General features: G+C 49.5%; 1 protein-coding gene and 1 long non-coding RNA gene across 2 annotated transcripts in view; one reads left to right on the top strand and one right to left on the bottom strand.

Moving 5' to 3' along the window:
• Positions 1 to 22,309, bottom strand: part of LOC123855554 (uncharacterized) — a 28,993-nt gene extending 6,684 nt beyond the window's left edge. The window contains exons 1-3 of the long non-coding RNA XR_006793557.3: positions 19,967 to 22,309; positions 3,907 to 4,063; positions 3,633 to 3,721 (exon numbers count right to left, since the gene is read on the bottom strand). This is a non-coding gene — a long non-coding RNA (uncharacterized LOC123855554). The remainder of the gene's footprint in view (positions 1 to 3,632; positions 3,722 to 3,906; positions 4,064 to 19,966) is intronic.
• Positions 3,716 to 7,371, top strand: FAM187B (family with sequence similarity 187 member B). The gene is made up of 2 exons (XM_045891278.3): positions 3,716 to 4,611; positions 6,963 to 7,371. The coding sequence occupies exons 1-2, from the start codon at positions 3,767 to 3,769 to the stop codon at positions 7,348 to 7,350; spliced, it is 1,233 nt and encodes a 410-aa protein (XP_045747234.2). The 5' UTR covers positions 3,716 to 3,766; the 3' UTR covers positions 7,351 to 7,371.
• Positions 22,310 to 22,312: the final 3 nt, after the last annotated feature.

The following is a 22,312-nucleotide window of genomic DNA, read 5'->3' as shown; positions in this document are numbered from 1 at the left end:
CCAAAAGTTTTGATCCATGAATGAGTGTTGAATTTTTTTGTGTTTGTGTGTTTGTTTGTTTTTTAAAGATTTTATTTATTTGAGAGAGAGAGCACATAAGAGGGGGGAGGGTCAGAGGGAGAAGCCGACTCCCTGCCGAGCAGGGAGCCCAATGCGGGACTCGATCCAGGGACTCCAGGATCATGACCTGAGCCGAAGGCAGTCGCTTAACCAACTGAGCCACCCAGGCGCCCAGTGTTGAATTTTATCAAATGCATTTTCCGCATCTCCTGAGATGATAATATGTTTTTTCTCCTTTATCATGATAATATGGTGAATTACATTTATTGTGTTCATATGTAAACCCAACCTTGCCTTCCTGGGATAAACCCAATGTGAACATGATATTTATTCTTTTTGTTTATCATTGGAGGAAATTTGGTAATATTTTGTTTAGGATATTGTGTCCTTGTTCATGAAAGAGATTGGCCTGATATTTTCCTTAGTTGTAATAACCTTATATGGTTTTGGTATTAAGGTGATGTAGGCCTCATAGAAGTTTGGAAGTGTTTCATCTTTTTATATTTCTGGAAAGATTTTGAAAGACTGATGCCATTTCTTAATTGTTAAGAAATATTTGGAAGAATTCAGTGGTAAAGCTTTCTGGCATTAGATGGTTTTTTGTGCATAGGTTTTTAATTACAGATTCAATTTCTTTCATTGTAAATATAGAGTAGTTCAGATTTTTTCTTGTGCCAGTGCTGTTAAGTTTTTCAATGAATTTATCCTTTTTATCTAAATTTTTATAAGTTTTGGCCAAAAGTTGTTTTTAATATCATCCGATTATCTTTTTATGCCTGTAAGATCTGTAGTAATGTCTCTTTTTTCATTACTAGTATTCATTATTTAGGCCTTCTTCCTGTTTTTGTCAAGCCCTGCATTGGGCTCCGTGCTGGGTGTGGAGCCTACTTAATAATAATAATAATAATAATAATAATAATAATAATAATAATAATAATTTTAAAAAGTCAGTGTAGGGTCTTATGATTGTTACTTTGAAAGCATGTATCTTTTTCTCTCTGGCCATTTTAATTATTTCCTCTTTGGTTTTCAGCAGCATTTTCCTATAACGGGCCTAGGTGTGGCTTCATTTATATTTATCCTGCATGGGGTTTGAAGGCCATCTTGAATTTGTTGCTTGATGTCTTTCTCAGTTTTGGAAAGTTTTCATTCAGTGTCTTAAAATATTACTCATGTTCCTGTCTCTCCTTTGCTTCTGAGTCTACATTTACATGAATGTTAAAACTTTTCACCATGTCATATATGTCTCTTACACTCTTTTCTGTATTTTCTTATCTTTTTTTTTTTTTTTTTGCATGCTTCAGTGCAGATATTTTTCTGTGGGCCCATCTTTTATTTTCTTAATCCTCTTTTCTGTTGTGTTTAATAGCTTGCTACCCTTTCTAGTGAATTCTCAATGTCAGACATTTTATTTTTTAGTTCTAGTATTTCCATTTGATTCTTCTATATAGGTTCAAAATCCTCATCTTGTCTTCTCCTGGACATATTAATCACAGTTATCTTAAAGTCTATAGTTGTTATTAGGAAGAGTGTTAGTTTGATATAAGCTTCTCAATTGTAGCAGTAAGCAGAAACCTTACCCACACTATTTTTAAAGAATAGCAGGGAATCTGGATTCTCATATGAAATCTCTTGGATTTTACATGTTGGTCACTGATTTAAATATTCTAAAAATGTCCTAGGGAGACCAATGAAAACATTTATTCAGGCTGGATCCAGCCAGTTTGTTACTTCTCACCTAGACAATGTGAAAATCAGAAGTGGGGTATTGCAGTTTCCGCATAGCCTTGCTTACTTGTTTAGAAAAGATTCCTGGGCGGGCAGAGGAGAGAGAGAGAGGCAGGGAGATGGAGGGGAGGCAACAGAAATGTAGATGTTAATGTGTCTCAGGTAGAGGGACTTTATAAGGTCCTGAGAAGAGACAAAAACTCTAGATGGTTTTAATAGATGTGAGAACAGAGGGGATGTGTGGCCCACTCCTGGGATGAAGGTGGCAGCAAAATGCCATAGAAGCAGCAGTTCCAGAGTCTAAGCGTACAGCTTATGCCAAACACAGCCTGTAGAGGTCCCCACATGGGACAGGGACACGGCTAACAGAGCCCCCAGCCATAAGGAGCCTGGGAGAGAGGAAGACAGGATGTCTTAGCAAAGACCCAAGTGAACCTCTAACCTCACTCCCCACTCTCCCCCTTGTCCACTACTCCTAGTCACTCTGGCCTCTATGCCCTTTAAATATGGCAGCCATATCAGGGTCTAGCCATCTCTTGGGAATATTCTTCCTTCAAATATCCACGTGGCTCTTTATCTCACTTTATTCAAGTGTTTGTGAAACTTTACCTCCTCAGCGAGTGCTCAGACAGGCCTGATCATCCTCCCTCAAATAGCTCACACCCACATACCAACCCTTCACTTTCTATCCCCATTTCCCTGCTCTTATCTTTAGCAATTATTGGGTAATCCTCATTATTTGAGGATTCCATACTTGTGAATTCACCTACTCGCTAAAATTTATTTGTAGCCCCCAGGTCAATACCCACAGTGGTTTTAAAGTCATCTGCAGACATGCATAGAGTGGTGGAAAAAATTGAGCCACCTAACAATGCGCATTCCCAGCTAAGGTCCAACACCATGACACTGCCTTCTGGTTTCAGCTCTCCTACTATTAACAAGTATCCTTTTCATGGTCTGTTTAGGGCCATTTTTTGTTGTTGTTGCATTTTTGTACTTTTTGTTGATTCTGCTATTTAAAATGGCTCCCAAGCAGAGCTGAAGCCCTGGCCAGTGTCCCTAAGCACAAGAAGGCCGTGATGTGTCTTACGAAGAAAATGCGTGTATTAGATAAGCTTTGTTCAGGCAAGTTAATGAATGAACAATATATATTAAATAAGAGGCCTTTAAAGAAAAATACACATAAAGCAAGGTTATGTGTTGAGTAGTTGACAAAAATGTTATGACCAAAGGCTTGTAGGACCTTAAGCCTGCATTTCTCCTAGGAACAATGTTTCAGTATTTGCTAATTCAGCAACTTTATAGAACCGTTATAACTGCTATGAATAAGGAGAATCTACTGTACCTGCTATTATTTTTATATATTTGCTTATTATCTCTCTCTTCCACCAGAAGGTAAGTCCCAGGGGGGAAGAAGCTTTATCTAAACTGCTCAGAGCAGTGATTAGAAGAAGGGCCAGCAAGCACATGGTAGGCCTTCAGTAAACATTTGTGAAATGAGTGAATGATGGCAGATCAAGCCTGCACAATAATTATTTTTAATTTCAGGACTGAGAAGAAGTTTAGGAAGGAGACACCTGAGAAAAATATTTATTTGTTTAAAATGAATTAAATCATGCCCCTATTTGTGGAAAGAGTCTGGGACCAGTGTGTGCAAAGGTCCTGAGGCAGGAGGAGCCTTTTGCTTGCCTGATGTTTTCAGAAGATGGCAGGGAGACCAGTGTGGCTGGGATAGGAAGTCAGAGTGGTAACCAGAGAGGATTTATTCACCTCTCCACGCCCACCACTAAGAATCGTGCCCAGAACATAGTCAGTGTTCAGAGAAAAATGTATCAAATACTCACATGTGACATTTGAATGCCAAAGCCGGGGATGGTAGAGAAAACCGTGAAGAGACAAATTAAGTTTCTTCCTATCCCAGCAGAGTGGAGGACTTGAAATAGAAATGAAATAGAGTTGTTAAATTGTCGCCAGTCAAATGGGGGTTGTGACCTCACACACCCCTGCTGTGGCCCATAGGACACCTCACCCTTACTGGGGCCTGGGTTTCAGGGGTGACTTCACAATGGCCAGCGTAGTGCCCTGCCCACTGCCACAGTCCCAGTCCATCATGCTTACCACCCTGTGGCTGTTGCTCAGCCTCGCCGTCCCCTTGCTGGGGTCCCACGCTTCCTTCAGCTGTCCCAACGAGAAGCAATGCCAAAAAGCCCTCCTCTCAGACAATGACATCTTTTTGCCCTGCAACTCTTCTGGGGCACAGTGGTACTTCTTATTCCTGCAAGACAAGACCAGCTGGTCTGACAAAGTCTCCAGTGTTTCCAACATCGAAATAATACCCGAAATCGGCATTCTCATCCGAAACCCGTTGCCCTCCCAGACGGGCTTCTACCATTGCCGGGACAAGAATGGCGTCCAAGTGGTGCAGTACGAGATTGATTTCCAGGATGTCAGCACCCTGCATATTACCCACAAAGGCCTGGGCCAAAAGCCCCTGCCGAACGAGACCCTGAGTCTGGGTGGTAAGGAGCTCATCTTCACCCAGTGGGATCCCTGGCAGGATTGTAACCGCTGTGGGGAGCCGGGGGAGCGGAAGCGCCTGGGCTACTGCTACATCGAGGAGCCCCTGCAGGAGCCCATGCCCTGCTGGCTCTACCTGGGACATCTGAAGCTGTGGTCTAGCCGCTTGCAGCCCGAGATGCAGGTGGAGGCCTGCCAGGTCCCGTGTAAAGTATCCACGTTGGATTACGTCACCTTTGACAACTTTGAGATCAATGAGGATTCAGGATCTGTGTGGCTCACCTGCCCCATGGGATCTATCTACAGGTGACTCTGCAGGCGTCCATTTAAGAGATGGGGAAACCACAGCTCGGAGGGGCACAGTCCTCCAGGGGGAGCCATGGTGACCCTAAATCCTACCCACTTGGCTGTGGGGTCCCCCTCGCCCTCCTTCCCCCACAGGCCTGTGGCAGCCCCTCCCTTGCAAAGGGGGAGCCCGAGCAACCTCTTGGGGCCTCTGCAGCCATCTGCTCTGTCAAATCTGGTCCCACCACCTCCGTCTGGTGTTCTTTTCCTTATTCCCGCTGTGACTTCTCTTCTCTTTCCCACAATCTCTTTTGTCTCCCTTCCTCCTTTTTTCCTCCTCCTTTAAGTATAAAAGTAGCACGTAGTCTCTACAAAGGCCCCACAGTTCAGGAAAGTACATGAGCCCCTGCTAGCTAGCCTGGGACACCTGCTCCATGTCATTTGCCAGACAAGCAGTTCCCAAGTGCCAGTCATCGGGAACCCCAGAGAAGAATCAAGAGAGGTGGGACGCCTGGACGGCTCAGCCAGTTAAGCATCCGACTCTTGATCTCAGCTCAGGTCTTGATCTCAGGGCCGTGAGTTCAAGTCCTGCGTTGGGCTCCATGCTGGGTGTAGAGAGAAGAGAGGTCACTGAGGCTTCCAAGAGTTGCCACGTCTCTAGGGAGCTGAGTAGAGTGGCATTCCATGTGAGGTTTATATCTTGGACTCTGGATTCAGCCAGGCCTGGTCTCCACACTTCCCAGCTTTGTAACTTTGGGCCTGTGGCTTCTCTCTGGGCCTCAGTCTCCCCGCCTGTTGAATGGGGGTTGTATGAGTTTCCTCGGGCTGTCATCACCAAATACCACGCACTGGGTGGCTTAAAACAACTGAAATGTGGTCTCTTACAGTTTTGGACGCCAGAAGTCCAAAGTGAAAGCTTCACCAGGGCCCTGTGCCCTCTGAGATGCTGGGTGGAAGCCGTCCTTGCTTCCTCCTCGCTTCTGGGAGTGGCGGGCAATCCTTGGCCTTCCCTGGCTTGCAGCTGCGTCCCCCCAGTGTGCCCGTCATCACTTGGCCTTTTTCCTGTGTGCTTGTGTCTGTGTCTGTCCTTTTCTTTTTTCTTTTTTTTTTTTTTAAGATTTTATTTATTTGACAGAGAGAGACACAGCGAGAGAGGGAACACAAGCAGGGGGAGTGGGAGAGGGAGAAGCAGGCTTCCCGCTGAGCAGGGAGCCCGATGCGGGGCTCGATCCCAGGACCCTGGGATCATGACCTGAGCTGAAGGCAGACGCTTAACGACTGAGCCACCCAGGCACCCCTTTCTGTCCTTCTCTTAAAAGGACATGGGTCACGTTGGATTTAGAGCCCAGGGACACTTCAGTCAGACCTCATCTTTTTTTTTTTTAAATATATATATTTTTTTATTTGATAGAGACACAGCGAGAGAAGGAACACAAGCAGGGAGAGTGGGAGAGGGAGAAGCAGCCTTCCCGCGAAGCAGGGAGCCCGATGTGGGGCTCGATCCCAGGACCCTAGGATCATGACCTGAGCCAAAGGCAGACGCTTAACGACTGAGCCACCCAGGCGCCCCCAGTCAGACCTCATCTTAACAAATTACATCGCCAACAACCCGATTTCCAAAGAAGGTCACCTTCCGAGGTTTAGAACATGCGTTTGGCGAGGACACTATCCAACTCAGTACGGCAGGCTTGCTGGCCCCGGCCTCATGGGGTCAATGTGATGTCTGAGGGGGCAAATGCCTATGAATAAAACATACGGTATTCTAGATGGTGATAGGGGCCGGGAGGGGGGGGATGGGAGCGGAGGAGAGGATCCGTTTAAATACGGAGGGCAGGGAAGCCATCTGAGAAGTTGCCAAGACTGAAAGGTGAGGGCGCCCTGTGTGCTGAGGGAGAGCACTCCCTGCGGAGGGAGGGGCAAAGGCCCTGAGGCAGGATGGGGCCCAGCCTTGTTGGAGGGCCGCTTCAGAGGCAGTGCGGCTGGGGCAGAGTGAGAAAGAGCAAGGGAGGGTGGAGAGAATGAGGTCAGGCAGGGAGAGCAGGGGTGGGGGGTGGGGGGCAATCACGTAGGCAGTGTCTCTCGCTCATTCCTCCAAATAGCCCTGTGAGGCGGGTACAGTCTTCACACCCCCAGTTTTCAGGCGATGGAGCGGAGGCTCAAAAAGCTAGAGGCCTATGCCCCTTGCCCATTTAGGGTGGGGTGGGGCTCCGAGCTCCCTGCCAGCCTGGCCCTGCCTTCCCCACGCACTCTTGGAGGGGGTGCCCTGTTGGCTGCTTCCCAGGGTGGAGGGTGCCGCTGTCTCCACCTCCTTCCAGACCTCCGTCTCCCATGCATCCCCGGGCTGCTGCAGCTCACCTTGTCCTCCTTTGCAGGCCCATCCTCTGGGAAATCAACGACATCCCCCTGACCTGGCAGAGCCAGCTCTCCAACCAGGACTTAAGCACCATTCTGGAACCCACCAACGGTGGCAGGCAGCTTCGGGTCTTCGAGCCAGCCATTTACAAGTGCTTCGTGAAGCAGGAACTCGTGGCTTACTTCAACCCCAAGCCCTTTCCGGATGTGCCGGAGATCCTCAGGCAAAGGGAAGCCGGACCACAACAGGAGTCAAGGGAGGCCTGGAAGGGGAAGGCCAGGTCCGTCCTCAAGGGGCTCAAGCTGATGCTGCTGGTGGGCATCGTCCTGGGCCTGCTCGCACAGCTGCTCAAGCTCTTCCATCCTTCCCAGGACAAAAGAAGCGACCGGATGCTGCTGGTGAAATAAAGAGACCCCTCGGTGCCCAGGACACCTGGTGTCCCTTGTCTTCATCCCCTGAGCTGTCCTTCCCATGGCACTTGGGGGTGGGGTGCAGGCAGGGGCACAAGACAGACCCACGGCTACAGCTGAGGCCGAGTCTTCCCTGTTCCAGGTCCTGCTCTGTTAACTCATTAGCAATCCCCATCTCAGAGATGGGGAAGCCGAGGCAAGACTACTGTCTAGAGACTGGCGAGGGGGGGGGGCGGGGGGGTCGTCCTGTGCAAACTCAGGTTGCCTGGCTCAAGTCTTGTGTTCCTCACCAGGAGGGAGGGATGGAATGAGGCCATTATCAGGGTGAGGCCCTGGGACTTGGTAAACTGTCGCCACCTTCCTGACTGCCCTCCCCCAAGGACAACGGCTGAGGCGGGGTGGGGGTGGGGAGCCCCCAGACGCTGCGGATCTGCTCTGGGGTGCTGCCTTTCCGTGCTTGTCGCCTGCCCCACCCTGGCCCAAGGTGCCTAGGGCCTTCAGCCTTAGCCATATCTCTCCTAGGCAGACGGTGCTGCCGGGGGGGGGTGGGGGGGGGGGCAGCCCAGGACTGCTGGACACGTGTCACCCTTCCTGGCTCCTGCAGTGCAGAGAGCCCCCTCAGGCCCCGAGAAGGAGAGAGAGAGCCCCTCTACCAGGACAAGGCGCCAGGCCAGGCCCTGCTGGCCCCCGGGAATCACCAAGCCTGGCTATTCCCAGAAATTATATACACTGTTCAGCAGAGTGCAAGAGTGATAAATAAAATATTAATGCCTTGGAAAATGCATTGCCCTGATATTCCATTGTGAAGCCACGATAGGACAGATCTGAAACTTCCAGAACAGAACTTCTGCCCCCGAGTAGGGGGCAGAGCTCACTCCTCACTTACCAGACACTGTTGCCAAAACCCTTAAGGCTTCACACGGCGCCCAAGACACAAAGATTCCCACAGAATGGGGGGACATTCGTGGAGAACTGAACAGGGTCCATCGGGAAGCAGAGGCAGAGAATCACGATGACAGGAATGGCAAATACCTGTGAACTTCCTGGCAGGATCAGAACTCACACCCTTCATGAACATTATGTCCTCATGGCCACCCATGAGGCTGGGGTTCCTACGAACCTCGTTTTGTAGTTGAGAACATCAAGGCACGGGGTTCAAGCACCCTGCCTGAGGTCACACAGTGAACTTGGGAGGAGGCCTCTGGGCGCCTCCCGACCAGCTCCCCAGGAACCCCCAGTGTCCGCACCCACAGGGGAACATTGTGTGGTAGCTCGGGGTGGAGGAACCAGAGCTGAGCCCAGGCCTGTCCGCTGTGACAGGCAGACCCTCAGGTGATCCCAGCGATTCTCACCTCTTGGCTTCTACACCTTTGTGTGAAGCCCCTTCCCTTTCAGCGTGGATGGCCCCTGTGACTTGTTTCCAACCATATCCCTCTTCCGACTGTGAAGGTGTCAGAATGTCAGCCCTGGATTAGAGTACGTCACACAAGACTGTCTCAGCCTACTGGAGCGAGAGAGGCCTGCTGGCCTGACGAGGTCTGCCGCCATGTTGAGGAAGTCCGCTTGGCGGGGACTGCGAGCAGCCTCTGGGAACTGCAAGTGGTCTTTTGGACCTGAGGCCACCGCCAGGCCTCCGGTCACACGACCACAAGGCAGGGAACTCTGCCAACAATTTGGAGAAGGTCGGAAGCAGATTCTTCAGTCAAGCATCCAGATGAGAACACAGCCTGACCAACACTTTGCAGCCTGGGGAGGCCCTGAGCAGAGGACTTAGTCAAGTCACCTCTGGACTCCTGACCCACAGACATGGGGCTATCATGCATGCAGGTTGCTTTAAGCCACTTAATGTCTGGTAGTTGGTTATGCAGTGGTAGGCAACAAATAGGTTCCCCCCACCCACTGCCTCCAGCCCGCCCTGAGGTCCCCTACAGCTTTAGCAGTTACGTGGACGGTCCCTTGCACCAGGTGTGGGCCAGGCTGGCTGCTGGGCGCCTGGAGCCCCTGGGAGCAACCCTAACCCAGAAGGGATGGGGAGCTACAAGGCTGGGCCACGTTCTACACCTTCCCTCCGAGGGTCCTCAGTGGCACTGAGCTTCCGGAGGGTACAGCAGTGAGTGGCTCATTAGGGCGCCGTGGATCAGGTTAGCTCCTTCCTGGCCTTGCTCTCCCTCGCTTCTGCTCCCCGAGATTAGATTCTTCAAATATTTTCTCTGCCCCACCTTCCCTCTCCTCTCCCAGGACTCCAAAGACATGGACGTCAGAGCTGTTGTTGTTCCCCGGGCCCCCAAGACTGTTGATTTTCCTCCCATCTTCTCTGCTGTGCGGGTTGGAGAATGTCTGTTGATCTCTCGAGTTTGCTGACACCTTCCTGTGTCATCTCCCTTCTGCTCTTCAGTCTGTCCAGTGAGCCTTTTACTTGGGTTAATGTATTTTGTGGTTCTCGAATTTCTATCTGATGGTTCATACCTACCTCCCGCCTCCTGGTGGATACTTTCTATTTTCTATTTTCATATTTACATTTAGGGGAACCCTAGCTGAGATGCCAGGGTTGCTAACTCGGTGGCCTGCCTGAGCCAAGCAGAGACCATACACGAGGGGCAAGGCATGGTGGGGGCTGTGGCAGTGTAGGACTTTTTATACTGGGAGGGGGAGGGACCCTGGGGCCATGTCAGAAAATTCTAGCTGATCTCTGCCAGGCACGAATGCAGGCCTCTCGTTCCTCCGAAAGCTTCACGTGCTTCTGGAAATTGAGATGTCCGAGCGAAACTGTTTTAACCCATAAATATTGGCTCAAACAAGTTTTCAAACACAGCCCCAGCCAAATAAAACACATCAGCCCACAGGTGTTAGTCTGTGGGCTCTTGCTTCAGCCTTTATGGGGGTCAAATGAACATTTCTGTTTTCAATTATTCATGCAATAAATATTTATTGAGCTGGAGTAGCCAGGGACAGCTTCTCTCAAGAGGTGACATTTCAGATGAGCCTTGAACAACAAGAAAGAGCCAGACAAGTAAGGGTCTCGAGGCGGTGGGTATTGGGTTCCTACGGCCGCTATAACAAATGACTGCAAACGGAAAGGCTTAAAACAACCCAAATTTACAGCTTTACAGTTCTGGAGGTCAGAAGTCCAGAATGGGTCTGATTTGGGTCATGACCTGAACCGAAAGCAGATGCTTAACCGACTGAGCCCCCCAGGCGTCCCTTGTCATATGGTAATTTTAAGACATCGCTTTTTTTTGAGCAATTTGAGGTTCACAGAAAAATCGAGAGGTTGGGACAGAGATTGCCTCTATTTCCCCTCCCCCCTCATTATCAACATCTGGTGAATGCCCAGCCTCCGCATCATCCACCCCTGCCACCCGAAGGGTACGTCTCTTACAATTGATGAGACTGCGTTGGCACATCATTATCACCCAAAGTCCACAGTTCACGCTAGTGTGCACTCTTGATGGTGTACGTTCTATGGATTTGGATTCACATATGCATCACTGTAGTATCAAACGAGTCATTTCGCTGCCCTAAAGACCCTTGGTGCTCTGCCATTCATCCCTGTCTCCCGGCTAACTCTTGGCAACCACTCATTTTTATGCCATCTCCAGATTTTACCTTTTCCGGGATGTCATATAGTTGGAACCGTATGGTGTATCACATTTTCAGGCTGGCTTCTCCCACTTCGCCATATGCATGTAAGGCTCCTCCATGTCTTTTGATGGCTTTTGCTGGCTCGTTTCTTTATAGCGCTGAATCATCTTCCATTGTCTGGTTCTTCCATTCACCTACTGAAGGACATCTTGGTTGCTTCCACGTGTTGGCACTTACGAAGAAAGCTGCTATGAACATCTGTGTGCAGGTTTTTGTATGGACCTAAGTTTTCAACTCCTTTGGGTAAATACCAAGGTGTGCAATTGCTGGGTTGTATGGGAAGAGTATGTTTAGTTTTGGAAGAAACTGACAAACTGTCTTCCAAAACGACTGTATCGTTTTCCATTCCCGCCAGCAATAAAGAGGAGTTCCTGTTGCTCCACATCCTCACCAGCATTTGGTGGTGTCTGTGTCCCAGATTTTGGCCATTCTGATAGGTGTGACGTGATATCTTATTGTTTTAATTTGTATTTCCCTGATGACATCTGATGTGGTGCATCTTTTCGTCTGCTTATTAGCCATCTGTATATCCTCTTCGGTGAGGTGTTCTACATTGTAATTTTTTAAAATTCTTAGGCTTACTTTTTAAAAATATAATTATTAATAAATACAATTCCAGCACTTGGCCTTGCTATAGGAAGGAGAAAGAAAGGAGAATGGAGAAAATATTCCTTTTTTTTTTCTCAACACTGCAGAAATGCAGACAAACCTGTCATTAGCCTACATGTCACCTTACTACACAATTTAAAACGGGCTTCCTTCTTATGGACACAGCCTTATATCAGGGTACTGGCTTGGTGAGTCAGGTGTAGAGTGGGTCCCTATTTGCCCCTTGGCTGGCCACTTTGCCTAATGCTGACCTGCACAACTCCACGCGATAACCCTGAATATAGACACCTTCTGCATCACGCAATTGCCTTTGCAAATATTACTTCTATTAGAGGAGTCCTGTAAGTCATTCTATAAGTCAGGATAAGATAGGCTTTGCTACAGTAACAAATAAGTCACAGAATAAGCACAAAGTTTTATTTCTTGCTCACATCATGATCAGATGCAGCTCAGGGCTTTCTTCCAAGCAGTGACCCAGAGGGTACAGGCTGCCCTCTGAAGTGTGGTTTCCAAGGTCACCACAGAAGAGACAGAAAGAACATGGAATCAGGTATGGGGGTTAGGGCCAGGCTTACAAGTGCCACTCATTTTGTCCACATTTCATTGGCCAGAACCTAGTCACACAGCCCCTCCTTAACTGCAAGGGAAGCTTGGAAATGTGGCCTTCTGTGTACCCAGGAAGAGGAGGTCAATTGGTGAGCATCTGGCTGATTATTGCCACAATCCAGGCTTCAGAGATTGTGGCCATGTCCTCTGAAGCATTTTTTTTTTTTTTAGATTTTATTTATTTATTTGAGAGAGAGAGAATGAGAGAGAGCAAGCAATGAGAGGGGGGAGGGTCAGAGGGAGAAGCAGACTCCCTGCCGAGCAGGGAGCCCGATGCAGGACTCGATCCAGGGACTCCGGGATCATGACCTGAGCCGAAGGCAGTCGCTTAACCAACTGAGCCACCCAGGCACCCCCTCTGAAGCAATTTTAACCCCTAAAAAATTCTGTAATTCTGATTCCTTAATTCCTTATACTAATTGACCTGAAGGGAATATTTAAATTGACATTTCTGAATTCCTAAAACTTGTATATACTCCTCAGTTTTGTTGTTGTTGTTGTTCAGACATAAAAAGATCATCTCTTCTCATCTTTAGGTAAAAATAAAGCTTTGAATCTGCCATAGTCTTATGAGACACAGAGTTTCAGAGGGCCCCATCCTTCCACAACAGCTCAGGGCACCCCTCATTGGCCTTCATGAGAGTCCCTGGCCATGTTCTCCCTGAATGCTCAAGCAAATCCAGGAGACCCCACATCTGCCTAAAGCCCCAGCAATGGCCATTCCTTGCTCCTAGAATCAGAGCAACCACCTTCATGGCCTACCATGCCTGCACCAATGGGCTGCTACACACTTCTCATCTTTCCTTACACTATATGTCAATCCATCTCTGGCTCCAGCCAAACTGGCTGCCTTTAAGCCACTTCTACTTTTTACTCTCCTCCCCGTGCTGTGCCCTCCTTCTAGAAACCCTTCCTTTCCCCCTCCTCTTAGTTAACTCCTCATATTGTTCAGGCCTCAGCTCAGGCATCATTGCCCTCATGGAAGCTTCCCCACCATATTTACATGTTCACAATAGTCCTTAGTGCTGTTCACCGAATCTCCCTGGCTGTCCATCTTCCAACAGGGTGGGATGGTGCTGCTTGGCCTCCTTATGGAGGGGTGGGGCCAATGCAACTAGCTCTAGCCAATGAGATGCGGGCAGAAGTAATCCAAGTCACTTCCAAGTTAGAGCACTTAATTCCAGAGCAAGATACTCTCAAGTCCTCTTTCCTCTGTGCAGAACCCACAGTACTTGAGAGGGAGGGTGTTCTGCCGGCCCTGGGTTGTGGTGTGAGCAGAGTTCCAGCTGACCCACAACAGACATGGCTCATAAGTAAGAGATAAACATTGGTTATCCTAAGCCATGAGACTTGGGGGATGTTTGTTCGCACAGCATAACCCAGCTGTCCTGACTGATATACTCTCCTTCCAAAACCCTTGTCCCTTTTGTGATTTTTTACTTGCTTTTGTCACTGTGGGTTAATATTTTTCTTCCCCCACTGAACTGAGAGCTCCATGAGGTCAGGGATATTTTTGGTGTTGTTGCCCCACTGTACCTCCCACTCCCGAAACAGCCGGACCATAGTTAAGAGCTCGGTAAACGTATGTCCGCTGATTGAAGGAAGAAATGAACAATCATCCTAGGACATAAAAAGGAGGTAGGTACAGCGTTCCCTATTTTACACGGATGAAATAGAAGCCCAGAAGGGCTGCACTGGTTGCTCAGTGTCACATGGAAGGTAAATGGCAGAGCTTGGTCAGAACCTAGGTCTGAGTCTAGAACTTGTAACTGTTGTATAGCTACTTCTCCTGGACAAGGTGGCCTCAAGGTCAAGTGCACCTCTACTCAAGGGTTTCAGCCCTACCTCCGAGGAATGTCTCTGTGTTGGTGACACTAAAGAATAAAAGGCTTGGGGATCTATGGGCCATTGGTCATCTCTGGAATAATCCGCAGCTGGCCAGACAAGGCAGGGATATTCAAAGTGAGGTGGAGGGGGCGTGGCCAGCTGTCTCTTTGTCCTTCACTTTCCCTCTTTTTAAAACAACTTCCATTAACTGAGTGCTCACTCTCTGCCAGGCCCTGCGCCAAAAGCTTTAGGATCATGAGCTCACAGCATCCTCATGACCCATCCCAAGTGATTTTTATTTTTCACAGGAGGACACTGAGGGCTAGAATGGTAAATCTACTCGCCTGTTGATACAAACTTAGTCTATCAATTATGGCGGCGAAATAAAACATCCTCCCAAATCAGGGATTTAGAATAGTAAGGATTTATGATTGCTCACAAGGCTTTAGAGGGTTCGCGCTTCTCTGATCGACAGTGGGCTGGGTTGGCTCTCCAGTTTTGGCTGAGGTGTCTTCCGTGTGCAGGAGTCAGCTGGCTAGTCCGCTGGGCCCTCCGCGTGGTCTCTCATCCTCCAACAGGCCGAGCCAGGCTTGTCCACAGGGTGGTGGCAGGGGTCCAAGAAAGCGAACAGAAGCTGCAAGGCCTCTTGAGGCCCAGGCTCAGAGGCAGCACTTGACCAGGGACTGGGGCACAGGCAGCTTTGGCTGGCCATGTATCGTAAAGGGTTAGGTTTTGGGAAGTCCCCTGGGCAAGGCTGGGTTAGACAGGATGTATCGGTTATCTCCTGCTACATAAGAAACCACCCAAAGTGCAGTAGTTTGATACAACAATCATTTATTTATCTCTCTATTCCGTAGGTGGTGACATAGGCTGGGCTCAGCTGGGTCGTTCGTCAGGTCTTGGCTGGGCTCGTTCACGCATCTGTGGTCAGTTCTGAGCAGCTAGATGGCTCTGCTTCAGGGGGCTGGGTGGCAGTTGGCTGGGGAGCCTTCAGTCTCCTACCCTCCAGCAGGCTAGCCTGGATGTGTTTGTGAGGTCATGGCGAGGGTCCAAGAGAGCCAGCGGAAGCTGCATAGGCTTTTTGAAGCCTAAGCTTGTAACTAACACAGTATCGCTTTCTCCGTGGCCAAAGGAAGTTACAAGGTCAGCCTTGATTCAAAGGGTGGGGAAATCGACTTATCTCTTGATGGGAAGAGTGGCAAAGTCACATTGTAAGGACGTACAGAGGGAGGAGTGAAGGACAGTCTCCCCTCTATAATCACTTTATCAGAGGCAGTAAGGAACACAGCGGGGATTCTAACCCAAGAGGAGGATGCTAACTCTTCTCAAGCTGTATCACTTCTGTTCCTTTCCTTAGCTTCCCCATCTCCGCAGATGTCTTCCCTATCTGCTTTTTGAGCCCCAATAGCCTTCTGTATTAGTCAGAACACATGTGGCTGCAAGTAACAGAAACCAGGCAAAGTTGCTAACACTAACAAGGAGTGTATTGCCTCCGGGAATGGAGAAGTCCAAGAGTAGGTTCTGCTTCAGGCACAGTTAGATCCAGGCGCTCGTGAGTGGTGAGGCTGGGAGTTGAACCCAACCAGGCTGCTCAGAAAAGTCGTAATCATAGCAAGCCCTAGTCAGAGCAGATACTCTGTGCCTGACACTGTTTCAGGAGATAATGATAATAGTAATAGTAATAATAATATCCATTTAATCATTTAAACCTTCCAGCAACCCTATGGGGTAGGCATTGCTATTCTATCCATTTTGCAGATGGGGAGACTGAGGCACTGATAGGGTAAAAAAGCCTAAGGTCACATGTGGGGCAGCTAGGAACTGAACCCAGACAGTGGAGTCCAGAATTTGTATCTTCTGCCCCCAGGGCCTCCTGAGCCAGGGGTGAGGTCAGCCTCCGAGAAGTTCATGAAAAAAGATGGAGGGAGGCCCCAGGACAGCCCAGTCTTTCCGTTCGCCGTATCTGCCTCTCCCTGCTTGCCCCTCCACCCGCCGCCTGGCACAGCCTTCCCAGAACCCACTTGTGAACAGACTGACCTAATGCAGGCTGGGCTGGAGGGCTGAGTCCAGGCAAACAGGCAGTGGCCGGGCCTGAGTCACCCGGCGGGCCTTGCCAAGGCCCAGAGTGGCAGCGTGAGCCTGTGCCAAGGAGGGCGTGGGCTGGTCGAGACGACACCTGGTACCGCTGGTCAGCTGGAGTTCCTTCTGAGCCCATGACCTTGACACCCATTAGATCTCTGCAAAACAGTCCTTGCCCACCACCCTGACAGGGAGCCTGGGCAAGATGCCAAGGCATTTTTAATGCATTTATGAGAAACCAAACATGGCTATTTATATCCTTTTGATTTGTCAGCCAACTGAGAACTGGGTAAATGTAATGACATCCCCAGAGCGGGCTCCAGGCATGGCTGCCCACCCTTAACAAAGACAGCGAGCATGCTTTGCTACATGGGCTCATCAGCTTCTCATGGCAACCTGCGAGTATGGGGAAACTGAGGCTCAGAGGGGGAAGGTCAGGTGCTCATTGCCTCAGCTGGGATGCAGCAGGGCTGGAAATGGATCCAGGAGGACTCTTAACCCACTCGGCAAACCTCCTCGGCTGTGTGGTTGGGACCCTGCCATCTACCCCATGAAGGACAAAGCTCTTTTTCCAGTTGTTTGTGGGAATCTTTGGGAACATTCCACCTGCTTCATGTTTCTTCTTCTGCAACCCCCCTTCCCTCCTCATTCCCTTCCTTCCTCTTGAATGAGAAAATGTTTTCTTCTTTCTTGTTCCTCTTTCCTGCGTTCTTGCCCCCTTCCTCCTTCCTTCCTTCCTTCCTTCCTTCCTTCCTTCCTTCCTTCCTTCCTTCCTCCTTCTTCTTCTTCTTCTTCTTCCTTCCTTCCTTCCTTCCTTCCTTCCTTCCTTCCTTCCTTCCTTCCTCTACTTCTATCAAGGCAATAATCACAGTGCTCACAATAGCTGGCATTAGAGAGGGTCTGCTGTGCCCCGAGTTCTCCCCACACGGAAGCTCCCCAGCCTCAGTAGATTCTCTAATAAATGCCCTAATTATCCCCATTTTGCAGATCGAGACGAGTGCCCATTGGCTCCTCCATGCTGTGTGTCCCCCCCCGCCCGCCCCCGACACTCTCAGCACTTCTACATGGACATTGTGGCTTCCGCCACTGAGATTTGAAGCGAGGGCACTGGAAATGAGTCAAGTAACTGTCCACCCTTGGGGCAGTCTGCTGTTTGATTTGGCATTAGTCTGCAGGGGTCCTTTTGGGCCACAGCGTCTCGTGGGAGTCCCCAGTGCAATGGCTTTTCCTGGGATCTCCGCGCCATGCTTCCGTGTCCCCTCCTCGTCCTCGTTGTTGGGAGGATCGAGTAAGCTGAGGCCGTGTGGTGCTTAGGCCACGGCATTCCGACAGGTCCCAAAGGAGGACTTGCTTCACATTTACGTGCTGCTTGCTTGCGGACCTAAGGCCCTCACTCTGCACAGAACCAACTTTCCTTGAGATTTGCAGATCACTTGCCTTGAGAAGTGAAAGACCAAACTTTCCCCGGAGATAAGGCCTGACCGCATTGGAAACAACTTCCCTGGTAAAACCCTCCGGCTCCCCCCGGCCCACCCCGGATGGGGAGCACGGTCTTGAGACTTCCATCCACCGTCTTCCCAGGTTGCCGGCTCCCTGAATAAAGAAACTTTTCCTTTCCCACCATCACTTGTCTCTCAAGTATTGATTTTTGAGTGGCAAGCAGCCGAAGAACCTGAGTTTGGAACCGGTTCTCTGTCCTGTAACACTCAGAACAGCTCCTGGCCCAGAGCACAGGCTTCTCAACGTCTGCCATGGGGCTCTTGTCTCTATTGTCTTCAAGGGCGGATTGGAGACCTGGCCTGTCGCCGGGACAGGCCCCTGCGGGTGGGTGTGCCCGTGCGGACCACTCCTGGCCTCCAGAGGCCGGCAGGCAGTCCTCACGGCTGCTCAGCACCCTTCCGTCACCATCTCCCCATCTCTTAACAAGATGTTGATGGGGGCACCTGGGGGTGGCTCAGTCGTTAAGCGTCTGCCTTCAGCTCAGGTCATGATCCCAGGGTCCTGGGATCGAGCCCCGCATCGGGCTCCCTGCTCTGCGAGAAGCCTGCTTCTCCCTCTCCCACTCCCCCTGCTTGTGTTCCCTCTCTCGCTGTCTCTCTCTCTCTCTGTCAAATAAATAAAATAAAATCTTAAAAAACAAAACAAAACAAAACAAAAACAAGATGTTGATGCCTCCGGGTTTTGATACATCAGTGTTACCCACAAAGCCCTTCCCCGTTGACTTCCTGCCCCGGGGCTGCGGGGGGCTGCGGGGGATGAGGATTCGATCCACACCAGGCCTCCCCGTGAGGTAAGGACACCGTCCACCTCCCTGGGCCTCAGCTTCCACATCCGTAGATGAAAACAACAGCAGTACCTACCTCGCCGGGTTGTCAGAAACAGGTGGATGAAATCCTGTAAAGCCCTTGGAGCAGGGCCTGGGCGTCGGAAGGGCAGATGTTGGCTCTTGTTATAATTATCACTATCATCACTTTTGGCTTCTCTCTTAGTTATCCTCGTAACTCTCAATCGCAGGCAGATCTCCATGTCTCCTTCTGGCCTTTCCCCTCCCTCGGCCTAGACCATGGGCCTGGGGGCTGCACACTGAGAACCACACCCCGGGCAGTGCCCCCCCCCCCCCCCCCCCGGTAGGAGAGAAGAGCCTGGGGGCTATCACCGAGAAAGATCCAGACTTCCGCCTGGTGTGAGCCATCACGATTTTGAGGATCTGCCACAGCAGTGGGCCTGATTTCCTACTCTCTGTACATAGGCTTCCCCTCCTCCCCTCCACTGCCAACATTGAATTAGAACTTTCTTTAAAAAAAAAAAGAGAGAGAGAGAGAGAGATTTATGTATTTATTTGAGAGAAGAGAGAGAAGTGCGGGGGGAGGGATGGAGGGAGAGGGACAAGCAGACTCCCCGCTGAGCGTGGAGCCCCAACCTGGGACCCCTGAGATCATGACCTGAGCCAAAATCAAGAGTGGGCTTAACCCACTGAGCCACCCAGGCGCCCCTGAGTTAGGAGAACTTTCTAACCTACCGAGAAGGTGAATGAATCTTACCATAACACCCATGTACCCATCATCTAGATTCTATGATTGTTAACATTTTTCTACATTTTGCTTTATTGCATACTCAGTCTGTCCTCTGTTCATTCATCAAGCCTATGATTTCTTCGTTGGATTTTTAAATGAGTTCAAGGGAAGGATTTTAAAGCAGACATCAGCACTTTTAACTCTTAAACATTTCAGCATGCACATCACTAATTGAAATTTGATGTCTACAGTTCTTTTTTGAGGTAAAATTTGCATACGATGAAATGCGCATATCTTAAACGCATGTTGCTGAGTTTTGATGGGTGCATATTTGCGTCATACCAACCCCTGTACAGGGAAGGAACAGTTCCATCACCCCACAAAATTACCCTGCCCAGGTAATCCCCACCCCATGCCCAAAGGCGATCATGGTTCTGATATTTTTCTACCGTCACTGCTAAATTATCAGGGTTGATGACATGTATGTTCTGGGAGTGACCTTAGCTAAATGTTATGGGTTGGTGGCTAGAGTTAAAAAAGAAAAACAATTACCAAGCCCTTCTGCAGAATACAGGAACCATAATCAGCCCTATGATGCCAACAGCAACTGGGCCTGGAGGGAATGGAAGGGATCTCATGTGGACGGCCAGGACCATGCCTGGCGAGGGCAGCCGTCTGAGCACTGCATGGGCCATACTGTTGAAGTTCCCTTGCTGTCTCCTGGGCATCCTTCGCTCTGGGGGCATCACGTAGGGATGCAAGTAAGGGAAGAAGAGATGCCAAATATCTTTAAAAAAATAAAGGCCTCTATTATTTTATAAAACAACGAATCTCACCAAGATAGGGAGGTTCTACAGTGGTCATTGCTTCAGTTGAATGGTGTTCTCATGGACTAAGATTCCTTGGCACGTGGGCAGCGTCATCCCTCAAGGTGGCAATATGGCTGCTACAGTTCTAGCCATCATTTCCTACAGATGCGAAACATTACAACCTTAAGTTCCTTTTGCTAAAATCCTACTCTGCCCATTTCCCTCCCCTATTTTAAGTGTTTGGCCTCTCTGGTTTCGCTCTTGGTACTTACAGGGCTCTTCTAAGTGCTGGTCGAAGAAATTGCAGAAAGATAAGTAGAAAAATGATCTTTCTTCGCAGCTGCAGAAAATCAGACACTCCTCAGCATCATAAAACTCCTCTTGCAAATACTCTCTGTAGGCCAGAGGGACTTCACAGATGGGTACATCTTGTGAAAGGAAGCTCTGACCTTCCAAAATCTGTAATTCTGATTTGTCTTACTTAATAATTTATTGCCCTGGGAATAATACTTAGAATCTACATGTAAATTCTGACAAGGCTAAATGTTTGTGAGTTTTTTCTTTGTTAAACCAGTCGAGTGTGAATGGCACCCCCTTTTTTCCTCCCACACGGATGGAGGGGAAAACTAGACACAGAGTCTACCATGATTCTACTTCAGATGAAGAGTTCCAGAAAGTCAAATCCAATGTCAAATAGTGCCTCCTCACAGGGCTGTACTTTCTGTGGGAGGCAGAAAAGGGAAGTTTCTTTCCCTTGCGTTACTTTTTAGGAGCAAAACCATTCTACCCCAGGAATCCCCACATGTGAGAATAAGTCTGCTGGGAAGTGGTTAGTCACAGCTTCTTCCAGAACCAGTCACTGACCAGGAGACGAGAGAACCATGACTGGCTTACATACTTTCCCTGAACACATGGACAGAGCTAAGAAAAACAAGCTAATAAAATCAGGGCTCAGCCCACCCAGAAGAGGGAAGGCAAATGGATTTGCTTATTAACAATGCAGATTCCCAGTTCCTGCTGCTGGTTGTGTGGCTGCTTTTGTAGTGACCCCCTCTCTGGCCTCACACTTGGATTCTGCTTTTTTGCCTCAGGTTGAGCGAATCCCAAACACTCAGGCCTTGTAGAAAAGGAAACTCTAGAGGGGGCGTGGCTTCTGAATGAGGGAAGCCCCAGCCCACATCCGTCAAGGGGAAAGTACCTAAGCTTGACTGCCTGCATATCTTCAAGACTTTATTATCAGTTAGACTGTCTATTGCTACTGAAACCCAAACTAGCTTAAGCACAAAGGGAACATATTGGTTCTTATAATGGAAAAGTCTGGGGGGGAGTTTGGATTGCAGGTACGGCTGAATCCAGGTGCTCAAACAATCCACTCAGGACTGTGCATCTCTCCTTCTTTCACCTTTTCTTCCCTCAATATTGATTTCATTTTCAGCAGGTCCTCTCCTCCCCCAGCAGCTCCAACCTTGCAGCCCACCAGGTAAGCAAGCAGAGTGGAGCAAAACTTAGCTTTCCGGGAGCTCCAGCAAAAGTCCTGCAGCTGTCTCTCATTGCCTTTACCTGGATGATATGCTTATTTCGGGAACGGGGTTGACACAAACAAATCACGCAAAGAGAAGGGAAGGATGGTTCCTAAAAGAAAAATGAGAAGGGTAGATCTATCTCTTACATATATAGAGAGGGCGCCTGGGAGCACCAACCGATCCTGTTTTATCATGAAGAGCAGTACAGTTGCTCACAGGGTGATAAGGGGGCTAAATTAGCTGGGGGTGGTCAGGGAAGGCATCTTGGAAGAAGCGCCATTGGAAGCAGAGCCTTGCAGGATAAAAGACTATGTTTCGGGCAGAGGGACCTGCAAAAGCAAAAGACCTGTGGCAAATCCACATCTGATGGGCGAGTGGACAGAGGAATTAACGAATGAATGTCTGAGGCAGGACTGCATGCAAGAGCCCTGTCTTCCTGCTCAGAAGGGACCCATGAGCCCTGCGGTAATGGGGGAGCTGGGGTTGGACTGTAGCTCTTGCAGGGGAAGTGGACAGTGCAGACTGCCTGCGTGGAGAAGGGGAAGAGGTGTTTGGACTCCTCAGGACCCAGGAGGAGAGGTTGGCAGTGAACCCTGCCTTGGAGACCACGCCCCACATCCCTCCCTCCACTCCTGAGTCTCCTGGGGCTGCCTAGAAACCCTCTCCCCTTCCGAACCTTGCTCTCCCCTCCCTCTCTGCCTTCGCAGTCTCACTTCCTTTTCTCAGTTCCTCAAACACACCTAACTTGTTCCCGTCTTGAGGCCTTTGTGCTTGCTCGTCCCTCTACCTGAGACACCCTTCCCCAAGAACTCTGCAAGCCGGGCTCCCTCTTAGCCCTCAGGTCTCAGCC

This window comes from Mirounga angustirostris, unplaced genomic scaffold, assembly GCF_029215605.1.
Source record: "Mirounga angustirostris isolate CCGP_5_RB_7025 unplaced genomic scaffold, mMirAng1.0.hap1 SCAF_16, whole genome shotgun sequence".
NCBI lineage: Eukaryota > Metazoa > Chordata > Mammalia > Carnivora > Phocidae > Mirounga > Mirounga angustirostris.
This window is presented reverse-complemented; position numbering and strand designations above follow the sequence as displayed.